This window comes from Onychomys torridus, chromosome 5 (genome assembly GCF_903995425.1).
Source record: "Onychomys torridus chromosome 5, mOncTor1.1, whole genome shotgun sequence".
In the NCBI taxonomy this organism is placed as follows: Eukaryota; Metazoa; Chordata; class Mammalia; order Rodentia; family Cricetidae; genus Onychomys; species Onychomys torridus.
In genome coordinates, this window is record NC_050447.1 from 22507735 (window position 1) to 22530942 (window position 23208).

Here is a 23208-nt window from a genome sequence, read left to right on the forward strand (position 1 = left end):
TAGGTAGAGGGTCTACCTTGGCTATGTAGGGAATTTGAGGACAGCCTGGGCTACATAAGACTCTGTCTTAAAAAGCAAAAACAAGCTGGGTGGTGGTGGTACGCGCCTTTAATCCCAGCACTCGGGAGGCAGAGCCAGGCGGATCTCTGTGAGTTCGAGGCCAGCCTGGGCTACAAAGTGAGTTCCAGGAAAGGGGCAAAGCTACACAGAGAAACCCTGTCTTGGGAAAAAAAAAAAAAAAAGCAAAAACAAAGTAGAGAAAACCTGGCCTATAATCTCCAGGGCATGACACAGACATTGCAAATGATCTCACAGCAGCTGTGGTGGCCTGCACAAGCCTGGCCTGTCAATAAACAACCATGGCTCAGGGCGGGCATGGAGGCCGGTCCTCCCTGTTGAACTACTGGTTACTGATAAATTCTGGTGGAGGGGTAGTCATTGTCTTCACTCAAAGGTGAACCTACCAGGTTTCAGTGCATAGTTCCAAACCCACAGTTAAAACCAGGGGCTCAAGCTACATGTGGTGGCACATGCCTTTAATCCCAGCTCTTAACCTCTGCCAGTTCAAGGCCAGCCTGGTCTATATAGTGAGAGCCTGATCCAGAGAGAGGAGATTGATTCCAGGGGCAGAAATAGGATGAACTTGAAAGAGCCAAGTACGCCAGGTCTTGCCTGGTTCTTAGTTAAGACACATTCCCCACCCCCCAAGCCCGTGTGTGTGTGTGTGTGTGTGTGTGTGTGTGTGTGTGTGTGTGTGTGTGTGTGTGTGTGTGTGTGTGTGTGTCTGTGTGTCTGTGTGTCTGTCTGTGTGTATACCTGTGTCTGTATGTGTGTGTGTGTCTGTCTGTCTGTGTGTATGTGTGTGTCCCCGTCCGTCCGTCCGTCCGTCTGTCCCCTACACTATCACCATGCATTCTGACATGCCATTCTTTGCCTAATTCCTTTTAGTCAGCTTCCTCCTCAGCAGTCCCTAGCAATCGTCGGCACTGGGGTTACACATGCAGCCATGCCAGATTTTTACGTGGGTGCTGAGGATTGGAACTCAGGTCCTTATTCTTGGCACAGCAATCGCTCCTAAGACTGGGCCATCTCTCTTGTTTCTAGTAAGTTTTTATTTTCAGTGATGTAGGTTGAACCTGGTGCCTCCTCCATACTGGTCAAAGCTCTCTACCACTGAGCTACATTCTCAGTCCTGTTCCTACTTAGAAGTTACTTGTGTATTGGGGGTGATTAAGGTCATTTTAATATAGTCTGCATGTTAGAGGATTAAGTTATTTTAGGGGTGGTGACATTGGTCATGTGACCAAGGACCCTTAAAGAGCCTCATGCTCGGTGTTGTCATGACTGAAATGTCTTGCAATGGGTAATGTTCGAATACTTGTACACAGACAACGCAAACAAGGCAAAATGTGTCAAAATCAAGGATTTGACTTTTGTTTCTAATAATTAAAAAGTTGAGAAGAACAGCAAGCTACAAAGTTTTGATTGAGCGTTATTCTCCGATTCCAGGTCTCTTAGTAATCCCCAAATTCTACTCAGGGCCGACTTCCCGAAGTACTGAAGGCTGGTGGGTGTCTTCCGTCCCCGCAGAAGTTTTGCACTTAGTAGAGACTTGGCATGCCTTGACTTTAAAGATTCAAATCCTGGGGCCATCGCCCAGAAGTTGGGTCTTTGCACCGCAGCATCGGTTTCCTCATCCGCTTAGGGCTGTGTGGAGCACACCACCAGATGCTGCGGCTGGATGAGTGAGTGAAGGAAGGACCAAGGCTGGAGGGTCTTACTGCAATGGGCCGGGACCGAGTTCCTCCTTCGTGAGGGGGGCACCCTCACGGTGGGTTATATAGCCTTACCCACTCCTGATCTCAACCTGCCTGACATGTCACCACACATCATTTGCCTTTCTCCGGTTTCCTAGTTCTGTGGTTTCCGCCCCCAAGCAGCCACAAGCTTACTCATCCATCTCCCACCGTGACTCTAGGGGCGCACTCCTGGGTTCTACACCGGCTCCACCTATAATCAGGGTCCCTTTCTCTCGAGGCCTCCATCAGGGAACTCAAGCTTGGTAGGCGGATCCAGGCAGAACCCAAATCAGACCACGCGGGCAACACCCACAGGCTGAGGGCGGGGTCCAGGCGGCCCTGTTCAAAGATGGAAGATGTGCGACTTCACGCTGCTCCAGAAGTTCCCTTCCCATTGGATGTCTTGGAATTGGTGCTCCAATAATACTGATGTTGATTGGTGGAGCTAGGGCTGTTGCTGAAGTGATTGGTGCAGCCGCCATCGTGTGCGGCTCGCGGATTTTTCAAATATAACCGGGTTCCAGGAAGTGAAGGAAAAGGGCGGAAAAAGGTAGCCCGAGTTGGGGCGGGACTAAGGATATAGAAACCCACATTGGTTCTTTCAAGACCTCAGGGAGGCCCGTAAACGCTTCTTTCTCGTGATTAGTCCGAGTCGGGAAAAGGAGGCTGGTAGTTACGCAAATCGGCAGAAGCGCTTGCTTCTATTGGTCAATCTCAGAGGAAGGCGGAGCGTCCGAGGCGAGTGATTGGTGTAAGAAGTGAAGTGGGAGGGACTCTAGGCCGGGAGGTTTTGTTGTGAGGGTCGGTTGTCAAGCAGCGACCAATCAGGACAGAGGATGGAGGCAAGTGGGGGTCGCGCCTGGAGGGAAGCCTTGGCCTCCCGAGCTACAGCTGCAGGTAGAGTGGCCCTCGGGCTCTTGGAGGCAAGGGGAAGATGGCCCCGGCCTTTGCCGAGCCTGGAGGGGGACAGTCGCGCCGCCGGCAGAGGGCTCTGGGCCAGGGAAGGCTGGAGCCGGTGCCCCTCAGGACAGAGGGGCGGAGGGTCAGGCGAGGCTCAGAGACCGGTAGCAGATTTGGATGAGCGAGCGGGACGGGTGTGGAGGCCGGAGGGGGAAAAGCTAGCGGACCGGAAGCAGAGCTGGGGATGTGCGGAGGACCGTATTGAGTTGGGGCTCCAGAAACAGGGGAGCGAATGAATGGGGGACTCCGAGAGCGGCAAGGAAAGGGGAGTGAAGAGGGTCCGGCGAAGCGTGGCCAACTCAGGGAGCTCAGGGTGTGCGGGAATGAGGAGCACAGGTGACAGAAGGAAGAGATGGTGAGAGATGAAGAGCCGTGGCTGTGGAAGGCTCCGTCCGTGCAGTGGCCTTTTAGAATTGAGGAGTCATTCCGACTCACGCTGGACTGGGGACCCAATTCCCGGCTGTGTCCTTGAGACTGACAAGAGGTGGGCGTGGTTCCCTTACCAGGAGCCGGGGAAGGAGGGAGCTAGAGCATTGGACCCTCAGAGTCCTCTTGAGAATCACTCCTCCCCAAGGCCTTCACTGTCAGTCTCTCACACTTTCACACTCTCCCTCTGTGTCTGTGTCTCTGTGTGTGTCTCTCTCTGCCTTTCGGGTGCCTCTCATGGGTCCCTAAACATAGCCTCAGACTCCAGTGCCCCATCCAGCACATGAGGTGCAAATCTGCGTGAACTGCAGACACGTGGGCCTCTCCTCCCCACTGCAGTCGCTGGCTGTCTTAAGTCATCCTGGAACACTGCTTTAGGCTGCTGGGAAGTCAGTCAGTCTTTCTTTCGAACTGACGAAGATCCGCCTGCCTCTGCCCGTGTCCCTGAGTGCTGGGGTTCAAGTCTGGCACCACCAGCTACTTAGGGATGGTCTTTTGTCTCTAAGGTGTTTGGGTTCCCAGACACAGAGATGTTCCTGGTCAGGTTTTCCGACCCAGTGTGCACTGCCGCTCCAGGCCCTGGGGACTTTGGTGGGTCTGTATCAAGCGGCCTTGGTGACCCAGGGAGCTGTAACTCATCTCAAGTACTTGCTAACACTCCATCACCTCTGCTTGTATTCTAGCCCAGTGTTGAGCTGAGATGGCCCAAGCCTGACATTCCATGATCTGGGATCCTGACCTATGTGTACAGGCTACTGCTTGGTGGTGGATGATCTAACCTACAAGGCAGTTCTGGGCCAGGAGAGGAGGTCTCTCTGCCTGGATGTGTGGGAACTCCCTGCCAACTTGATTGTCGGATCTGGGGGGGATCCACCCCCACCCCACAGGGAAAGCACAATCCATTTTGTGGGTGGGGTCTCGGCGCCGCCCTCAGAAGCATGGCCACCCCTGTGGTCACCAAGACTGCCTGGAAGTTGCGTAAGTACTTTTCATGTTTCTTTATCACACTGTTGTTTCGTGAGCTGCTCGTTGCTGGGTAGTTTGAACCTTCAGTTTTGTCTTTCAGTCCTTGTTTTAAGGTAGATGGATGTAAATCACATTGGGCAGGTGGCACAGTAATCCTACTGAGGCCAAGTTGCCTTATCTGTCCAGCAAAGGAGTCGTTCCTATGTGCTGAGATTCCAGTGAGATCGTGAACTTAGTAAAGCACTTTGTAAAGAATTGCCAGGCAGGCTGATGGGCAGAGTGTTTTCAGAAAGGCTGGAAGGTGTTCTAGGATTTTCAGCTCTGTTCCAAGTCAGTTTTCCTCCATCAGATGAAAGTCTAGGGATGGAGGTAGAGGGAGATGTTCAAAGATGCTGGCCGGGCTCTGAGTGTAATCCAACAAAAAGTTTTGAGTTCTGTAGTCTAAACCCATTTATACTCATTTCCTTTTTGAGATAGGGTATCTCTACAGCCTTGGCTGGCCTGGGATATGTGCCTCTGTCTCCTGAGTGCTGGGAATAAAGGCTTGTGCCACCACACCTAGTTCTTCCATATTCCTAAAAGTTATTGAGGACCCTGAAGGGCTCTTGTTTATGAAAGTTATACTTATCCATATGTACTGCACTAGAAAACAGAACTGAGACATATATATATATATATATGTATATATACTCACACCCGACAGTAGTGAGGATATCATCGAATGCTGTGTGTCTTCCCGAAGACTCCGCCTCTGGAGCAAATGAGAGTACCGAAGGCCGGTATCATCCTAGTGTTTAAGATAATAGTTTTGTTCTTTTAGACCCTCTAAAAGGCTCTTGAGCCCTAGATGTGTTTGGAGGACCTTCATCTCACTTCTGTGGGTTTCTTCCCAGCTGCAGCTCGTTGTCACAGGTTAACTGTCCCTGGTCCCACTCTGCTGCACCGCTCCTGGGCTGTTTTCATGAGTGGACAAGGAGACTTTGGCCAGAGCTGTTTTCTGGGTCTCGTTTTCCTCATTTGTAAAGTGAGAAATTGGGAACCATTTTCAAGTTGTTCTCCAAAGCCCTAGGATTCTGGGAGAACCCTCTGAATGGCACTCAGGAAAGGTGTACTTTGAGTGGGGTGGCTTTGTGTTTATTGGCATTATGTATCCAGCTCTTTGATGGCTTACCCTACCTGAAGGTAGAATCAGATGCTAGGAGCAAGTGAGGGCCACCATGTCCAAGGAGCTCAGCTTGGGAGGGCAATAGGCAAGAACCAGAATTACATCCATCTGTTTCTCGTCCTGCTCTAGTTCTGAGCTGGTACGTGTGCTTTGAATCAGTTAACGGATGTGGGTAGAGGATGTATGAGCAGCAAGTGCAAAAGCCCTGAGGCAGAAAGCTTTGCATATTGGAAAGACTTACAGGAGACCATGGGGCTGTTGCATTCAGCAAGGACAGAGTGATGCCAGGTAAACCTAGTGAGTTCTGCAGGGCACATGTCCACGAGACCCTTGCCATCTTAGACCCCAAGCATCCAAGTATTTAAGCAGCGAACAGTAATGTGATCAGATATGTTGAGGAGCTGACAGTTTCTTGTGCACAGAGGTTTATGGGTATATAGCCTGAGACCACACAGGCTGGGGCTTCTTGGGGCTGCAGAGTGTGGGGAGGATAAGAAGGCTCTGCCAGGGTGGGGTTGCTGAAACCCCCTGTCCTTTGTATCATCCTCTCAGGATGTAGGTCCTTAGCACCTCTGGGCAGACCAAGCGTGATGCCCAGCTTTTGCTGAGATATGCCGGGCTATACTCCTGGGACTTGGGGAGGTCCTGATGACTTATGCTGGAGGGAGGGCAGTGGCTGTCTTGGGAGGCAGATACTGAAGAGTTTGATGTTTGTATGGAAATACAGCACCCGTGTGCTGGCCACTGATGCTGGCTCTCCTAGCCAAGCCAGAGAGAAAGCCGCTGTGAGGCCTGTGCTGCCTTCCTGTCTGCACAGGTTTCCATCAGCCCCTGCTTGAAAGGGAATCATCATACACCCACCCCGTGCCTGTGACTCTTCCAGTTCCAGGCCCTGCCTGGGATCCGTCTGATCCCCCTGGAGCCTGAAGGCAATAAGCTCTCCTGCCACGGCCTCGCAGTGCCAGGCCTACAGCAGATGCCTGGAAGTGCTTCTGTTATACATTCCTGGCTGGCTCTGGAGGTGGTCCTGAGGCTTGCTGAGCTGGGACTCAGCCTGTCCTTTCTCACTTTGCCTGGGGAAGGTGAGAACCAGGGCAGATGCCCAGGGGTGTCTCTGACGAATTCAGGGTGTGGCTGCAGAGACAGAGCCGAGTGCTTGGGAACAGCTGCACCGCCCTCCTGCCGGTTAGACAGATCTAGAGGGTTTGTGGCTCAAGCTTGTGAGCAGCTGCCCCGAAGTGTGCAGAGGATAGGACTGTGGTTGAGATGGTGACTACAGCAAGACCCAACTCCCTTGGGTCCAGACGGCAGGTCTTCCAGTACCTAGATTGGAAGTGTCTGGGCTATAAGGAACTCTCACCCTGGTTTGGTCAGCCGCTGCTTGTACCAGCTGTGCCCTGCCAGGCCTTGAAGAGAGGAGTCATTTCAGAAGTTGTGTCTTGGGTTGGGACCCTAGGTGTCTTTAGAAACCCAAACTGTCTGGGTTTTCCTGGGCCTATTTTCCAGTATCATTATGGTCTGTAGCTCACACAAGAGCTACCCAGGCTGGGTAGAGTAGGACCTAGGGTGAGGGAAGGGTCCTTTACTAACAGCCATGACACCCTTCTCCATGTCGTCCAAGCCAGTCTCTAGCTGCTTTAGAGCACCCACATCTTGGGGTTCCCCTTGCCTGTGTGAGAGACTTGCCCTCTCCTCTCTCCTTGTTCCCAGAGGAAGCTGGGGACAGGGACCAGCTTGCGGGCCTAGGCTGTCTCTTGATTCTCTGCTGAGTTTGTTCTTTCTGGGCAGTGAGAAGGCCCACAGTTCCGGCCTGTGTTTTCCACTTCAGCCCTCTACCACAGTCCAGGCCAGGGGCTCTGGTGGACTGCCCTTAGGTCTTATCTCGCATTCTCAGGGGCAGCTTCCCCCCCTCCCCCAGCTCCTGCTGTGCCTGCCATTATGCTATGGAACCCACTCCCTGCCTACCTGGGTCCCTGATGGCCAGTCTTCAGGCTCACTCTCAGCCCATTCCCAGTGAGCTGGCCCTGGGGTCATTCTGTCCTCCAGACAAGGTCACGCTCAGAGAGGAAGAGTTTCTTGTCCAAGGCCATGCAGTTGGCAGAGCTCAGATCAGCACTTGATTCAGAAGTCTGAATTGGGATCTAGGGACAGCTGTCTAGACAGAACTTGAATTCTTCGGAAGGTGTGTCTCAAGCAGGCTTTGTCTGTAGGGTGGCATCTGAGTGGTTGAAGGTGCTTAGGTGATGCCTGGGCCCATCTAAAAATTTATTTTTATTTTTATTTTTATTTTTTTTTTTGTTTATCAGAAAAAGTATTATCTCTGGATATTAGTGCTTAAGACAAAGTAGATAAAAACAGGAAGCTGGTTTTTAAAAGTAAACTTAGTCTTCCCACATTATCTGTGGCGGTTGGTTCAAGGACCCCTCCACACGGACAGCCATGTCTCCCTGTACTCAGTCCTTCATGTAGTGATGTGTCTGAGTAGAAACTTGCACTTCCTCTGGGTACCTTGACTCATCGCTCTTCCTTATGATACTCAATACAGTGTAATGTTGTTTAAATCGTTCTTGCATTATACTGTTTATGGACTAGCGACAAGGAAAAGTCCACTCGTACTGATAGGCACAGGTGCTTGTTTGGCTTCATGACTGGGTCTTGCATGTAGCCCAAGCTGGCCTGGAACTCATGATCCTTTGGCCTCAGCCTCCCAAGTGCTGCGTTTGCAAGTGTGCACCATGTGCCCAGCATTTCAGCTGCACCTGTCCTAAGTATGCCCCTTGCAGTTGGTTGAGTGTGTACCATGTAGTCTGTGTCGCCAGCTGATGGGAAGAGAAAGGAACTCAGAAAGGAGGCCTGAGATGGGGGTGGGGAGCTAAGGTGGAGACAGTGATCTCAGCCTCTGGCCCACACTTTGCCTGTGCCTGGCTGGTCCTGAAGCTGGTGGGGGTTATCTGAATGTTGTGTTCAGAGTTGGTGGCTAAGGAGGGCCACCTCCTCCATATGGCCTGTCAAAGTCCCCTGAGCACCTTCTTCTCCTCCTTTCCTATGTAGAAGAGATCGTCGCCCATGCCAGCAATGTGTCCTCGTTGGTGCTGGGCAAGGCCTCAGGGCGGCTATTGGCCACTGGTGGGGATGACTGCCGTGTCAACCTATGGTCCATCAACAAGCCTAACTGCATCATGGTGAGTGATGAACTGTGGCTCCTGGTGGGGGCTCCTTGGCAGGCCCTGGTGATCCCAGATCACTAGAGTGGCCCTGCACACCATTAGTGCTACTCTAGTTATCTGCTCAATAAGGGCCAGGACAGCCCAGGAAGCTGGGTTGGTGGCCGGCCCCCAGGAGGAGGGGATAACACAGGTGTGGGACAGATCTCCAGAGTACTCATGGGAAGGTTTAAATAAGCCCCACTCTCCACCTGCCAGCTGTGTGGGGGCGTGTCTTTGTCTAAGGAAGGGGTCAGAGGGGCTCAGTTGGAGGCCATTCTTGAAGCAGTTTCCCTGGTCACACATCATACAGGGATGCAGGCTGCTCTCCAAGCAGGACAGCACAACTAGGGAGAAGAGTCATTTCAGGCACTGCTGTGGCCAGAGAGGACCAGGTTTGAAGTCTGTGCCTTTCCCGATGATGGAATAGAGGTACATACATGTGCACACATGTGTCTCCGGGTACCATCTTACTCATGAGTGACCTGGTTCTTTAGAATGACAGTGTCATGAGGATTTTCCCATGTCAACAAATACTATTTTACAGCATGCTTTTAAATGGCTCCTTGGTATCCATCACAGGGATGAGCTGTAATTAGCTTAGCCACACCCTGTCATCAACAGGGCTGCTGGCTCCAGCTTTTAGGTTCTGCTAAACCACAATATACCAAACATTCTCATTTGTTCAAACCTTTGAGCAGATCCGTGATCACTGCATCTAGGCCTCTAGTATGCAGTTCCGGGAAGTTGTCACAGTGGGCTCCAGAAGCCACTTTCTCATGGGAGTATGGCTATGCCCTGCATCCCAGCCACCTTAGGCGGTTGTCTTTTTTTTTTTAACTTTTGACCAAGTAAACAAAAATTGGGGGAAGGTAATAACCATTAGTGAGAACTTGTTTATTTCAGTGATTTCGTAAGATTGGGTGAAACTGAGACCCAATCAGATCGTAGCCCATACATCAGCGTTCAGGAACAGAATTGCTTTGTTGGTGTTCTTTCCTTAAGCTGTGTTTATTTTTATTGTATTTTTGTGTGTTTGGGCGTTTTGCCTGCATGTATGTCTATGCACTGTGTGAGGGCAGTGTCTTTAGAAGCTAGGAGGTGGCATTGGCTCTCCTGGAACTGGGGTTACAGATGGTTGGTAGCTGCCATGCTTGTGCTGGGCATTGACTCCAGGTCCTCTGGATGAGCAGCCATTGCTCTAACCACTGAGACATTTCCCTATCCCATTTTGTTTTATTTGTAAGACTCAAATGTTTTCATTCCTCATAAAATGTCAAAGGAATATCCCTAAGTTGAAAAATGATCAGCATAGGCTAGAGATGTAGCTCAGTGGTAGCGTGCTTGCCTACATGGTTAAAAAAATAAAATAAAAAGTCACCCAAAAGAAAAGAAGTGAGCATTGAGGTAGTTCTCTCTGCAGTGACCTGTGTCACCTGGAGGTGACAAGACCTCCAGATTCCTTCTGTGTCCTAGAATTATTCAGTCCATGGACAAGCAAATGCATGTTTCCCTCTAGTGGTCTCATTCTGTGTACACCCTGGCCTCATGGAACTCAGTCTTCCTCATGTTTGGAGGATTACTGTGAAGGGTGTTCACATGGCCTACAGTCTCTTGCCATGAATAACACTGAGTTTGTGCTTACAGAGGATAAGTTCCCTGAAGAACTGTGGTGCTATTCTTTTTCTGAGACAGGGTCTACTGTGTAGCCCAGGCTGGCCTTGAGCTTGGAGATTCTCCTGCCTCAGAGACCAGAGATGATCCAAACTGCTGGACTGAAGATGTGTGTCATCACACCCGCCTTGAATGGGGGTTGTTTTTACCCAGTTGTGATCCTGGAAGCCTGGGCCCATTTAGACCCCCTGCCATTGTCCAGCAGGAGTCAGACAAGCTACTACAAGGCTTCAGACACTGGTGCTGAGGAACGCCCCTGTTTCCCACATGTCCCCATCAGGAATGTTGCCTTAGTAAACACTGGTGAAATGCTTTGAGAGGCCAGCATTGAGCAGAGAGTGACAGACACCATGGACTTGGGTTCTGGCCTTCTCTCCTAAAAGCTGAAGATGATAGCACCTTACCTGACCCATCTCTCGCTGCTCTGGGTGTGCAAGAGCCTCCATGTTCTCCAGCAGACCTTCCCAGGCCCCTGGAAGCATGGAGCAGGCAGCCTGTTCCCTTCCAGTGACCCAGAGCCGTTTCTATAGGTGCTGTCCATGCCAGGAGCCAGAGCCATTTCTATAGAAGGGAGAAGGATAAGGTTGAAGGATGCCTGGGGATTTTTTTCAATCAGGGTCTCAGTATGTAATCAAGGCTGGCTGGGATCTCACTATGTAGTTTAGACTGGTCTGGAACTCATCATCCTCCTGTCTCTGCCCCCCCAACCCCCAATGCTGGGGCCACATGTGTTTGAAGGGCTGTTTTGTGCATTGTGCTGATGAGCTGCCATGCTCAGCTGAGTTGGGGCAGAGGTGGGGACCCCAAGAACAGCTCACCACATATTACTTCTGACTGAAGCCATTCTCAGGGACCCTAAATTTGGGACAGTAGCTGGGAGCGGGATTACCCTTGCAGTTCATTGGAGCTGCTACCCTCTCTCTGCAGAGCCTGACAGGCCACACGTCCCCTGTGGAGAGTGTCCGCCTCAACACCCCTGAAGAGCTCATCGTGGCCGGTTCCCAGTCAGGCTCCATCCGCGTCTGGGACCTGGAAGCTGCCAAAAGTAGGCCCCCCTGCTTACTGTTCCTTCATGTGTGGGGGCCCCGCTTCAGGCTTGGGGCATTGGACTGCCGCCTCCAGGAGGTCTGGGTGCTTTGTTCTCCAAGCACTGACCAGAGTGGGTGGCATGTCGTCCATACCACTCCATCGGTCCAGCAACAATGGGCACTGCCATCCCCCAAGTGCTGGGGTGGTGCCCCAAGTAATGAACAGTAAGGTGTGTGTGTGTACTTGTGCATATGTGTATTTGGAACCCTGAAGGACATCAGATGTGAGGGGATACCCTGCAGGCATGTGAGTAAGTAGATGGCCGTGTGGGAAGAGCTGGTTAAGATCCTGGGGAGCACCCACCTCAGAGTAGGGGTTGGGTGACTGGGTCTGCCTCCCTTCCCGCTGTCTTTATTTAATTTTCACTTTGACAAGAATAACACATGCTTTAACAGGTCCATTTCAGCACAAACCCCGATGGCAGGAGGAAGTCTTTACCCCATCCTTCCCCTGTTCGAAGGGCCTTTGCTCTCCCTTCCCACTGTGTGCCCATCTCCACCACGCCTTTCCTTTTTCTTTAAAACAACAAAACAAAAACAAGTTGGCCCTTCATAGTGGTGCCTGCCTAAAATGCCAGCGTTCGGGAAGCAGAAGCAAGAGAATTAGTGTAAGACTGACAGCCAGCCTAGCCTGTGGTGTATTAACCCACCTTAGACAAACAAACAAGCCCCAAATAAGGAAAGGTACCCCCCCCCCCCACCCCCCCCCACACAATGAGAAGCAGGACCTGGCTCTCAGCAGCTGCCTGGCCCGTTGCCCCCATTTCCTGTCCCTGAAGTGTCACCATTTACGTGGTCAGTGTTGGTGGTGTAAGGACCCCACGTGGTTTCTTTTGCGACTTGGTTTCCTGGAGTGAACAACTGCTCTTCTCCCATGTGCATTTTCCACATCCCTGTCAAACTCGTTATTGATCATCGTTAACCGTCATCACAAGAGGAGTCAGCTTTGAACCTCTCCTGTAATCGCTCTCTCTTGCTCAGGCCCAGGGCCTGGGAGCCCTGGGGTTGCATGCTAGCCATCACTGTTGGCCTCTCATCTCTGTCTTTGAGACAGACAGTGCCGAGACCCACAGTGCCCTTCTGTGGCTTCCTCCTCTCAGATGGAGTGTTTTCTTCCATGATCTGCTATGAAAGGGTGAAGGGAGCTGGGCGTGGTGTCATACACCCGGAGTCCGAGCTCTCAAGAGACAGCGGCAGGAAGATGGCATGTTCAAGCCCACCCTGTCTCACTTGTGGTAGAGCCCTTGCTTGGCATGTGTGAGGCCCTGGTTTGATCCCTGGCACTAAGGGCGAATGGCAGGCATAGTGTTATGGACCCTCTATGGCTGAAAGCGACTTTATTCTATCTCTGTTCTTTAAAGTTCAAGTGTAGGATCCTACTGGAAATAATTTACTAATGGGATTTTGAAGGTGTCACAACTGCTTTTAGGGTCCAGAGTTGCTGCAGAATCCGGTGCTGTTTTTCTGCTGTCTCTTTACATGGGATCTGCTTTTCTTCCTTCTTCCTCCCTCAGTGTGTAGGATGTGTTCTGGCCTCATGGCTACATGCCCTTCTGTGGGTGTGTTCTCACATCTGAGTTTAGGCTTCGAAGATTCCTTTCGGTCTAGAAACTCTCACGCTGGAGTGTGGCCACACAGAGTCCTGCCTTCTCTGTGGATGCTACCATCCCCAATAGCCCCACAGATTTGTCAGAAAATTCTGGAATTTGATGTGGAACACTTCCTCCCTACTCTGTATCATTGACAGCGAACTCAGCATGTTTTTACCATCCATTGTTCAGGCCAGCCTCAGGAGATCTGAGTAGAGTTGGTTTGCTTGTCTCTGGGGCCTTCTGCTGCAGCTCAGAGGCTCCAGCTTTCCTTGTCCAGTGAGAGCTCCCTGAGCTTGGCTGAGTCTAAAGGGCCCTTCTGGCACAGCCTCTGTGCAGCACACAAGCCATTGGTGTGTGTGCCTGCCAGTGAGCGTAACTTCATTCAGGAACATGGGTGGTTTTGTGTTGTGGCCCTCAGGAAAGATGGTATCCCTTAGTCCTGGGGGGGAGGGGTGACTATACATGTTGATGGCGTTGAACAGAGGGCCCCAGGATACCTTATGACAAACAGGGCAATGCACTGTGTCTCAGCAGAGGTTCTTTGGCCAGGCCACAACAGGCCTCAGAGCATGCTATGCTTATCACTGGATGTGAGAGGCAGGGAGGACCATGTCAGGGTGCCAGGCTCTGACGGAGAAGGCAGTCAGTCTCCAGGAAACCTCTGCCTCAAACTGATTGCCAGTGAAGATCACCACTCTTCATGATTCACCGAAGAGCCATGTGCCAAAGGGAAAAGCTACGAGGATATAACCCACCCCTGACGTCCCCAGTCACTGTGCTCCACCTGGGGGATGAGAGTGATGCCTTCCAATATCGAGGCGGAAATGGACAGTAAAGCCTGGTTGGCAGGGCTACCCGTTTTGACAGATGGGCAGGCTGAGACCGTCAAAGGCACAGGCTTAGTGAAAACCGAGGCTGTAGGTGGCAGAAGCTAGAACTTGAACCTTGGTGTCAGGCCCTCCCCCAGTACTCTCTGCTGTCCATCTGCCTCTAGTTGGTGATTCTCAAGCTTGCCCTCAGGAGGAGAGCTAAGGTCTCAGGGCTACTACTGCCCCAGATGTGGGCATCAGGGGTGAGAACCCAGAGAAACTTCAAGGACACAGGGGCTTCTGAGAGAACCACAGTTAACAGTGGAGGATGGGCAGAGACTGAACAACCATTCCGCTGAGAGATCTTGGAGGTCCCCACATGTGCAGACAAGTCCAAGTCTCCTCCACTCTGCAGTCCCTAGAGCTTGTGACCAAGGCTAGACACTTCTGGGAGAGACAAGCAAGGGCAGAAGTCATGGCAGAAGAATGTGGTCCTCCCAGCTTCCCGCAGTGTAGCTGGGAGGTAGGAGCACCAGCCCGGGAGGTCTGCAGGAAGGCACCCCTACCTCAAGAAGCTGGCCTGGGTTGGGCAGGCCCCACCACAGTCTCTGTGTCACAGTTTCCCTTGCTGTGGCAACAAGGCAAGAGGTGGCTAGGGCAGCATGTTACCCAGGCTTCCTGAACTTCTAGCGATCAAGACAGCCGAGGAGCAGGGGACGCCAAGCTCAGTGTGGGTGTTGTGGAGTTGGACATCCACACCAAGGATGAGTCAGGGGCCTTGGCAGAGTCTTCAGGCATGGGAAGGAGGTGTCATCCCAGCTGTAGTGTCCGTCAGAAACCAAGCACAGAGGTGAGATGGGCAGTGGGCCTGGGCCTCAGGCCGGATACTGGCTAGGGCAGCCATTCCTTTGTGCTGTTCCTGCCTGGACAGCCCTGGCTCCAGCTCACTCCTGAGGCTCAGGGGCGCTTCAGAGGCAGCACAGCACCTGATCTACTGTGGTCCATCCACTGCAGTTCAGCCTCAGGCAGGACGCCTCAGCACCCACCCACCTCCAGGCTTTGTCAGAGGGACCCTGAGCTAGTGTATAGAGTCAGCTCGCTGAACACCAGAAATGCTCAGCAGATAGGCAGTGACAGGAGGTACTAGCTAGCCATAGCTCTGAGTAGTGCATCCTCACTGAGACCAGAAAAGGGAGAAGACGCATGCTGTGAAGTCTGAGGAGGAAGAGTGGAGGTCCAGAGGACAGACCGGAAGAAGTGAAGGCAGGCCTCCAGAAGGAAGCTATAATGGGGGTCATTGAAACCTGCAGAGTCCCACTCTTAAGTCCTTGGTGTTCATTTTCTTAGTTCTCACTGTAAACCGACCTGAAGGTCAGAGGAGATAGGGAACGGCCCAGAGTCACACAGCAGTTAAGAAGCAGAGTCAGAACCGATCCTAGTTTTGTGGATGGCCTAGTGTGGACGGGGGGATTCTACAGTAGTTACTCAATTTAGCTGTGTTTGGACCTATAGGTATGTGCCCCTAACACGAGAGCTCACTACCTGTTAAATCTTGGCCTACCACTCATGGGCTGGTAAGCTTTCTTTGGGCAGTGGAAATACAAGTCTTCCAAAAAGCTACCTATAACACTCGGAGACACAAGTTTGTACCGGCCTGTCAGGCCTTAATGGATTAGCTGTGTCACCAGGGCACCAACGGATGATTAGTCTGCTCCTGGCTGCACCTCACCTGTATCCTCCATTCGTACTTGCTTTAGGGCCATCCTCAAGGTCATTTGCATGGCTGCTATCCACATGCCCCTTGTCTTCCTGGATTCTTTAGCCAAGCAGCTCCCCCTATTGCAGCCTCTCTGCTCAGTCCTTGGTACTGTCCCGGGGGTTATTTGCCCTGCATAATTGCCCATGGCCATATGGTCTGCACCGAGAACTATTGTGACTGCTGCTGCTCTGGGTAATGCCATGTATTTTCTGGGGACTTGAGTAGTGACAGAGATGGCTGTAGAACTGTTAAGGTGGCAGGGCACTGGCTAATCTCCCCTATTTTCATATTGGCACCCCAGTTTCTGTGCCAAAGGGTACACACAGCTAGGCTTGGCAGGCTGCTGCTGGCCAACTAACATGGCGCTTCTGCTTTATCTCGCTTCACTAGTTCTTCGTACGCTCATGGGGCACAAAGCCAACATCTGCAGCCTGGATTTCCACCCCTATGGCGAATTTGTGGCCTCAGGTTCCCAGGACACAAATATCAAGGTAAAGTACCACTCTGCCTATGTCAAGTGTAAGGGAATCCTTCCTCCATGGCAGCATCCTTGGGACAGAGGACCTGTGGACTCTGGCTAGACACTTCAACTTGGGATGCCCAGCTTGGGCAAACCTTCCAGCTTCTCTTTGGGTCTGACATGACCTAGAGGTATCCAGAGTCCTCTCTGCTCAGAGCTGCAGTGTACCCTCTGGCCTAGTCTCTAGGGCCATCACAACCTCTTGTGATCTACCCTCCCTATCCCCTCCCCTGCTTCTCTTCCCTACAGCTCTGGGACATCAGGAGGAAAGGCTGTGTCTTCCGATATAGGGTAAGCATGACCTGTGTTGTTACCTATGACCTTATATGACATCAGTCACAGCATGGGTCCACACCACAGTGGGGCTGGGGGGCTGCAGTCCATTGCAGGTTAAACCTCAAAACAGATCTGGAGTAGAAATGGGAGTGCCTTGGGTGGTCATCTGGACCCCCAGCTTTCCACCAATCCCCAGAGCCAAGCTATTAAACTCTTCCATGCTTTGCTTTTGCAGTCAGGTAGCTGGTGTCCCTGGGTGCGGGGCTTCCTGTTCATAGGTATGTGGCAGTACTGTGACTACCAGAATCCTTCTCAAGGGCTTTTGGAAGAGGCCATAAAAACACTTGGAGCATGTAACAGACTTCACAGTTGTGATTTCTTGGAGGTCTGGGAGTCTGGCCACATAGAAGGATCCCTCATGTCTCCCAGTAGTAGCCATCCATCCTTTCTGTGGCTGGTCCTTAGGAAGGCCCTGTGTTTCAGGGCAGACATTGGGGATGGGGAGGTGCTGTGGGACCCAGGCTCCTCCAAAGAGCTTGGTTCTTTTCTTCTTCCTCAGGGGCACAGCCAGGCTGTGCGGTGTCTTCGGTTCAGCCCTGATGGGAAGTGGTTGGCATCAGCAGCGGATGATCACACAGTGAAGGTAACTCCTGACCCAGGCATGCAGGCTGGGCCCAGTGGTCTGCTGGTCATACCTCACCTCCCTTTTAACTGGGCTTATAGACCCCCAAACTTGTTGAGAATAGAGGGAGCTCAGACCTGCAGCCAAAGGCCCAGCCTGGCCCTTACCTCCTCCCACCCTGCTCCAGCTCTGGGATCTGACAGCTGGCAAGATGATGTCTGAGTTCCCTGGTCACACAGGGCCTGTCAACGTGGTGGAGTTTCACCCCAATGAGTACCTCCTAGCTTCTGGCAGCTCTGACAGGTGAGGAGGAATAAGGCACATTGCCTATGGCTGTCCCCTCCTTCTCTTACCCTGTCATATGCCTGAAAGCCTGTGTAGGCTAAATTGAAGCCAGGATTGGTTCCTGGTCCCATCCCTCCCTGGCTAGTGTCCTGGTGCTGTACTTTCCTGGCCGGTGAGGACCCACACCCCCTACTGGGCCAGGTCTCTCAGGCACAGCCTGGGTCATCTTCACCCTCTGCACGTACAGGGCCATCCCTGCCCCAGACATCACTCCTAGTGCCCTGCAGGGAGGGGCCCTGGGCAGCATGAGGGACTGGCTTCCTGTGGCCATCTTTGCAGGACAATCCGCTTCTGGGACCTGGAGAAGTTCCAGGTGGTGAGCTGCATTGAAGGGGAGCCAGGGCCTGTCAGGTATGTAGAACACCTGGATTCTCTGCCCCTCAGCTGAGTAGTGGGATGTAGTAAGGGTGATCTTGCCTGCCCCCCTTCTCCTGGGTCCTGGGTGTCTTGGGACTGACAGCCAACTCTCGCCTGGCCTAGGAGCGTCCTCTTCAATCCTGACGGCTGCTGCTTGTACAGCGGCTGCCAGGACTCACTGCGTGTCTATGGCTGGGAGCCTGAGCGCTGCTTTGATGTGGTCCTTGTCAACTGGGGCAAGGTGGCTGACCTGGCCATCTGCAATGACCAGCTGGTGAGGGTTCAGTCACCCACCCCCACCCTTCCCTTCATGCTCCCTCCTCCTGGGCCTCCTGGGGTCTGGCCCCTGCTCCACACCAGCCCTGCCGTGTCCTGCAGATAGGTGTGGCCTTCTCCCAGAGTAATGTCTCCTCTTACGTGGTGGACCTGACGAGAGTCACCAGGACAGGCACTGTGACCCAGGACCCAGTGCAGGCTAGCCAGCCTCTGACACAGCAGACCCCCAACCCTGGTGTTTCCCTCCGCCGCATTTATGAGCGGCCCAGCACAACCTGCAGCAAGGCTCAGAGGTGGGTGCTCATGGCCCTGGCTGGGTGTATGTCCCAAGAAGGCCCCCGACCCCTCAACCCGGGGCCTCACTGAGGATCCTGGCCTCTTCTGCTTGACTGCACACGCTAGGGTAAAGCACAATTCAGAGAGTGAGCGGCGCAGCCCCAGCAGCGAAGATGACAGGGACGAGCGTGAGTCCCGGGCCGAGATTCAGAATGCCGAGGACTACAATGAGATCTTCCAGCCCAAGAACAGCATCAGTGAGGCCACCCTCCCTCCCGCCTCGCAGCCCAGCACCTCGCTGTGGCTGTATTCCTAAACTTTACCTGGTCTCTGCGGTTTTATACCGGGCTGGTTTCTAAAAGCAGGAACCTGGACATTTGCAGCAGAGGTCCTGCAGCTACTCATTGGTGGCCCCTGCCCAGCCCTCCGCCCTGTTCTAAGTAAAGAGGGCCTATGGGTGCAGATGGGTTCTCAGGGCCAGAAACATGTGCTTGGGGATCACCTTCCAGCCATGTGTCTATCTCGATGAAGACCTTGGCCACACACAGGGCCTGTTCCAGAGAGCTTATGGGAACCCAAGTATCAGCCTCCTTTGCCTTGGCAGGTCGGACACCGCCCCGGAGGAGTGAGCCCTTCCCAGCACCCCCAGAGGATGGTGAGTGGGCAGAACTGGGCTGAGGACCAGGCCTTGCCTCTCTTGGTGCAGCCCCTAGCCTACCCAATTAGATCTTGCCCCTGTACCTAACTAAAAGTGCCTACCATGTGCCTGGCCCCAGGGAAGGCCCTGGAGGCAGCTTAAGCAAGGCAGGCATTGCCTCCTTCAGACCCATGCCTGACTGCTCAGAGAGAAACACACAGGTGGGCCTGCCCCGGGGGTGTGCTGCTGAGGACTGGGCCTGCTGCAGGTGCGGGGAAGCAAGGCTCTGAGGGGGCAGAGGGCAACAAGGGCCGGGTGGGGGAACCACCAGGGCATCATCAGGATCCAGACCTGGAGCGGGAGCCAGAGAGCCCTGACCCGGAGTTTGGGACTGAAGAAAGGGACCATCTAGTCTGCTTTGGGATGGCAACGGGTCCACCCATAGCATCTCTGTCCTCTGGCTTCCCTTGGGGACCCAGTGCTGCTGCTTTATCTTAGTGAGAGTGTTTGCTGAGACCCTCTCCCTGTCCTGCTCACCCCCCACTCCTCTGTTGCCCTCTTCACATACTCCACTCCTAATGGCAGGATTGCCCTGCAGCTACTGGGTCCCATTTACACACACCCAAGGACAGCCCCTGCCTCAGCTCCCCGGGACCCTCCACCTGCTGATGATCTCCCTGTGCCTAGCTCCCTGGCTCCCTCTGTCCATCTGCTGGCACCTGCTCCTTCCCAGTCACAGATGTCAGAATCCCATCCTGACCTCTGGCCTCTTCCCATCAGGTCCTTCTCGTCTGACAGCGAGCTTTTCTTTCTACTCTTAGACACAGCCACAGCCAAGGAGGCCTCAAAGCCCAGCCCAGCCATGGATGTGCACTTGCCGGTGCCAAATGTATGTCCGAGCAGAGAGGGCAGCCAGGGTTGGGACCTTCCTGTCAGGAGCTGAGCGAGGACTCAGGCCGGTCTAGCTGAGCCTCTGTTCTTTGCAGCTCGAGGTCCCAGCCCGGCCTCCAGTCTTGACTTCCACTCCTGCACCCAAGGGCGAGCCTGTCATCATCCCTGCCACACGGAATGAGCCCATTGGCCTAAAGGCCTCTGACTTCCTGCCCGTGAGTGGGACCTACCCAAGAGGTGGGGCTGAGGGCTGAAAGGAGAATGGAGTGTGCTGTCTGCTCCCGTGTTAGCATCTGGCTACTGTCCTCATAGGCCGTGAAAGTCCCTCAGCAGGCAGAGCTGGTGGACGAGGATGCCATGTCACAGATACGCAAAGGCCACGACACCATGTGTGTGGTGCTCACCAGCCGCCACAAGAACCTGGACACTGTACGGGCTGTGTGGACCACAGGAGATATCAAGGTAAGGGTGACCTCTTACTACCTGTTGCGTGGTCTTCAGGCTGAACAGAGAAGCCACACGGGGCCTGGGTACGGCGGCCTGGTGATGTCACCATACGTACGCAATCAGTTGAGTACTGCCATCTGGCTGTGCCCTGCCATCCTGGTTGGCACACATACATGCCTCCAACCCTGTCTACTCCCATCCTGTGCTGCCCTCCCTCTTAATGGCGCTTGTCTGCAGACCTCAGTGGACTCTGCAGTGGCCATCAATGACCTGTCTGTGGTGGTGGACCTCCTGAACATTGTCAACCAGAAAGCGTAAGTGGCCTCAAGAAGAGAAGAGTGGGTGGTCAGGGCTGCCTGAGGCATCACACCCAGCTCTCTCTCTAGCTCCCTGTGGAAGCTGGACCTGTGCACCACAGTGCTGCCCCAGATTGAGAAACTTCTGCAAAGCAAGTATGAGAGGTAGGAAGCCCTCCATACCCTGGAGCCGTCAGAGTGGAAGTGGGCATGTGTGTGCATATGCCCCATCTGTGGACGGCCCCTCTCTCTCTTGTCTTCTCTCTGGCTCTGGGCCCGTCCGTGTATGACTCCACTACCTTGCTCCTGAAGCTATGTCCAGACTGGGTGCACCTCCCTGAAGCTGATCCTCCAGCGGTTCCTGCCCCTCATCACCGACATTTTGGCAGCCCCGCCTTCTGTGGGCGTGGACATCAGCCGAGAGGAAAGGTGAGGAGTGGGCTGCATCCTCCTTTGTGGGTGGCTGTGCCCAAACAGCTCACAGAGAACACTGTGTGGGAAGTGGCTCAGGATGAATGGGTGTGGCCAAAGCATGGGTTCCTCCATGGTCTTGCTTGTCCCTCCACGCTGGCATGGCTTAGGGGACTTTCTGTGCTCTTAGGAGAGACTGGCGTGGTTAGGGGAGCCAAAGCCCTCGGCTTGTCGGGCACGATGGCCAGGTGGGTGGCCTCTGTCCTCAGGTGCTGCCCCTTGTCCTACAGGCTGCACAAGTGTCGACTCTGCTTCAAACAACTCAAGAGCATCAGTGGCCTCGTCAAGAGCAAGTCAGGTCTGAGTGGCCGCCATGGCAGTGCCTTCCGTGAGCTGCACCTACTCATGGCCAGTTTGGACTGAGGACCTCATGGGTGGAGCACCAGCTGCCCTCACACTCTAGTTCACTGTATGCCCATGGCCCATGAGCCTCAGCTTGGCCTCCACTCTTGCCCTGACGGCCATCCTGGAGGCAGCGTTGCCAGCCCACAGACCGCCTTCACAGTTGTGGACTCCTAACTTCCTCTCCGGCAGCAGCTGCACAGTCTTGCTTCTCAGGGCAACGCCAGCCTTGGAGCTGCTGCTGTAACTTATCAGGCAGATTTATTAAATGTATAACTGTTCCTGACTTCCTTATCAGAGATATCCTCTGGCTCTCCCAGACACTGGCCTAGAGGTCTCTGGAGGTTGATTTGAGACTGTCCTCCTCCAAGTCCCAGTGCAGCTTCCGGATGTGGCCAGCAGGGGACAGCAGAGTGCCTGGTACACAGCAAAGGGCTGCCTGGTCAGTTTTATTTACTCTGGAGACGGGCAAGTGGAACAGGTGAGGCCATAGGTATCTTAGCCACACTCCCAACTGTCATTGGGTTCCTTCGATGCCAGTGGATGCCCAGTCCAATGACTGCATAGCCAGATGGCAGGACCCAGCCTCATGGCTAACTCCCACTGGGTTGGCTAAGAGCTGTCAACCCTCCCTCTGACCTCTGGCTGCCCTGAGGGACTAGACCAGGATGTTAGATGACCCTGGAAAACTAGAGTGGCTTACACAGCCTACAGGAATCTCTGTGCTTCCTGGCTGGATGAGAGCCAGCCTCGGCCCTAGAGGCATCCTGAGAGTCTGCCCTCCAGGACAGTTTTTAATGTGGCCAGCAAGAGGGAAGAAGGCTGGGGCCAGGCATGGGTATGTAGAGGTGGGGTCATTTTTATGCCCTTCCAGAAGCCCATGCTTTGGGCCACAGTTTCAAAGACTGGGAGAAGGGCCAGCACAGCGGCTGGCCCACCTGACAGGTCTTTGAAGCTCCCAGAAGCCGTAGTTCTCCATCTGTGACATGGAGATGATGGGACTGGTTACAGGCACACGGTGGGGTATTCAGTTAGATCGTAACCAAACTGAGAGAGAAGGCGTGGGGGCAGTGAGACTCCTGGCTCCCAGTGGGGACACATGGGTTTCAGTGGTAGCTTCCAGAGTCTGCATGGTCAGGCAGCAATGAGGGCATGTAATGTCTACTCTCCATGATCCTCACACAGGGTCTCCCACTACCAGTGACTCAGACTATGCTTGTGCAAAAAGACATTCATTTTAATAAGTAAAAATGGCTAAGCTTCCAAAAGTTCTTAAATAGGATTCGGGGAGAGGAACGTGTTGAGAATCAGTGGGCAGGGAGAGTGCCTGGTGTCAGGCAGATGAGCAGGACCCAGCCCTGTCCACTGGCCTCTGCCAGCCATAAATACAGCCCAGACCCCACAGGGTGAGGGCTCCTCTATACACCTAGGAACATTATATACACACTCCAGTGAGGGACCCCCTCCTCAGGAGGGTAAGCAGAGATGCTCTTGCTCTCCCCAACCCCCAGCCGGTTCCTCAGCCTTCCCCACTAGTAGGGGCCACCCTCCCCTGCAAGGGATGGACTTCCATGGCCTCGGCCTCCCAGGCAGAGGGCCATCCCTACCCTTCCAGAAGCCCATGCCTGGGTGCCTAGAGCCACACAGAGACTCGCTTCCTTCTGAACATGTTTCTCATCTCTGAGGACAGGCAGGGCAGGAGAGCCTCCACACGGGCCTCCATCTCCTGCGGTCATGGTAGTAGGTGTTACAGCAGGAGCCAGCCCGGGCTCCAGGCCTGGCAGCATGACACATCCTCACACAGGCACTGGTCTCAACTTCCCTGAAAAAGAAGGGAGCTCTCAGCCTCCTGCCTCAGCAGGCGTGCCCACAGCAGATGCAGAGCAAGAAGCCAGCAGAAGCACATGGACAGCAGGCAGCAGAGGACAGGCCCAGCTCTGTACAACTGAGCCCTGGCAGAGCCCTGCCACCAACAGCGGACAGCAGGCAGGCAGCCCCAGGCCGCTGGCCC

At 53.6% G+C, this 23208-nt stretch overlaps 2 protein-coding genes across 11 annotated transcripts in view; one reads left to right on the forward strand and one right to left on the reverse strand.

Annotated features, from left to right (window-relative positions):
• Positions 1-2615: 2615 nt before the first annotated feature.
• On the forward strand, positions 2616-21478 carry Katnb1 (katanin regulatory subunit B1). Of its 2 annotated transcripts, none has more exons than XM_036187916.1 (20): positions 2616-2696; positions 3869-4163; positions 8368-8498; positions 11121-11238; positions 15832-15932; positions 16211-16252; positions 16797-16880; positions 17047-17162; positions 17484-17555; positions 17685-17835; positions 17940-18130; positions 18240-18370; positions 18718-18768; positions 19572-19639; positions 19737-19856; positions 19954-20103; positions 20326-20402; positions 20475-20549; positions 20697-20813; positions 21086-21478. In XM_036187916.1, exons 2-20 carry the CDS (start codon positions 4124-4126, stop codon positions 21216-21218), a joined length of 1968 nt encoding a protein of 655 aa, XP_036043809.1. In that variant the 5' UTR covers positions 2616-2696; positions 3869-4123; the 3' UTR covers positions 21219-21478. The 2 variants fall into 2 exon arrangements, with proteins under 2 accessions (XP_036043809.1, XP_036043810.1); XM_036187917.1 differs by lacking the exon at positions 2616-2696 and adding an exon at positions 2745-3243.
• Positions 21479-22412: 934 nt separating this feature from the next.
• The window catches only part of Kifc3 (kinesin family member C3), a 34120-nt gene continuing 33324 nt past the window's right edge, over positions 22413-23208 (reverse strand). For all 9 annotated transcript variants that reach the window (XM_036187910.1, XM_036187911.1, XM_036187915.1 and 6 more), the window contains one exon: positions 22413-23019. In XM_036187910.1, coding sequence (XP_036043803.1) covers positions 22994-23019 — 26 coding nt within the window. In that variant the 3' untranslated portion in view covers positions 22413-22993. The remainder of the gene's footprint in view (positions 23020-23208) is intronic.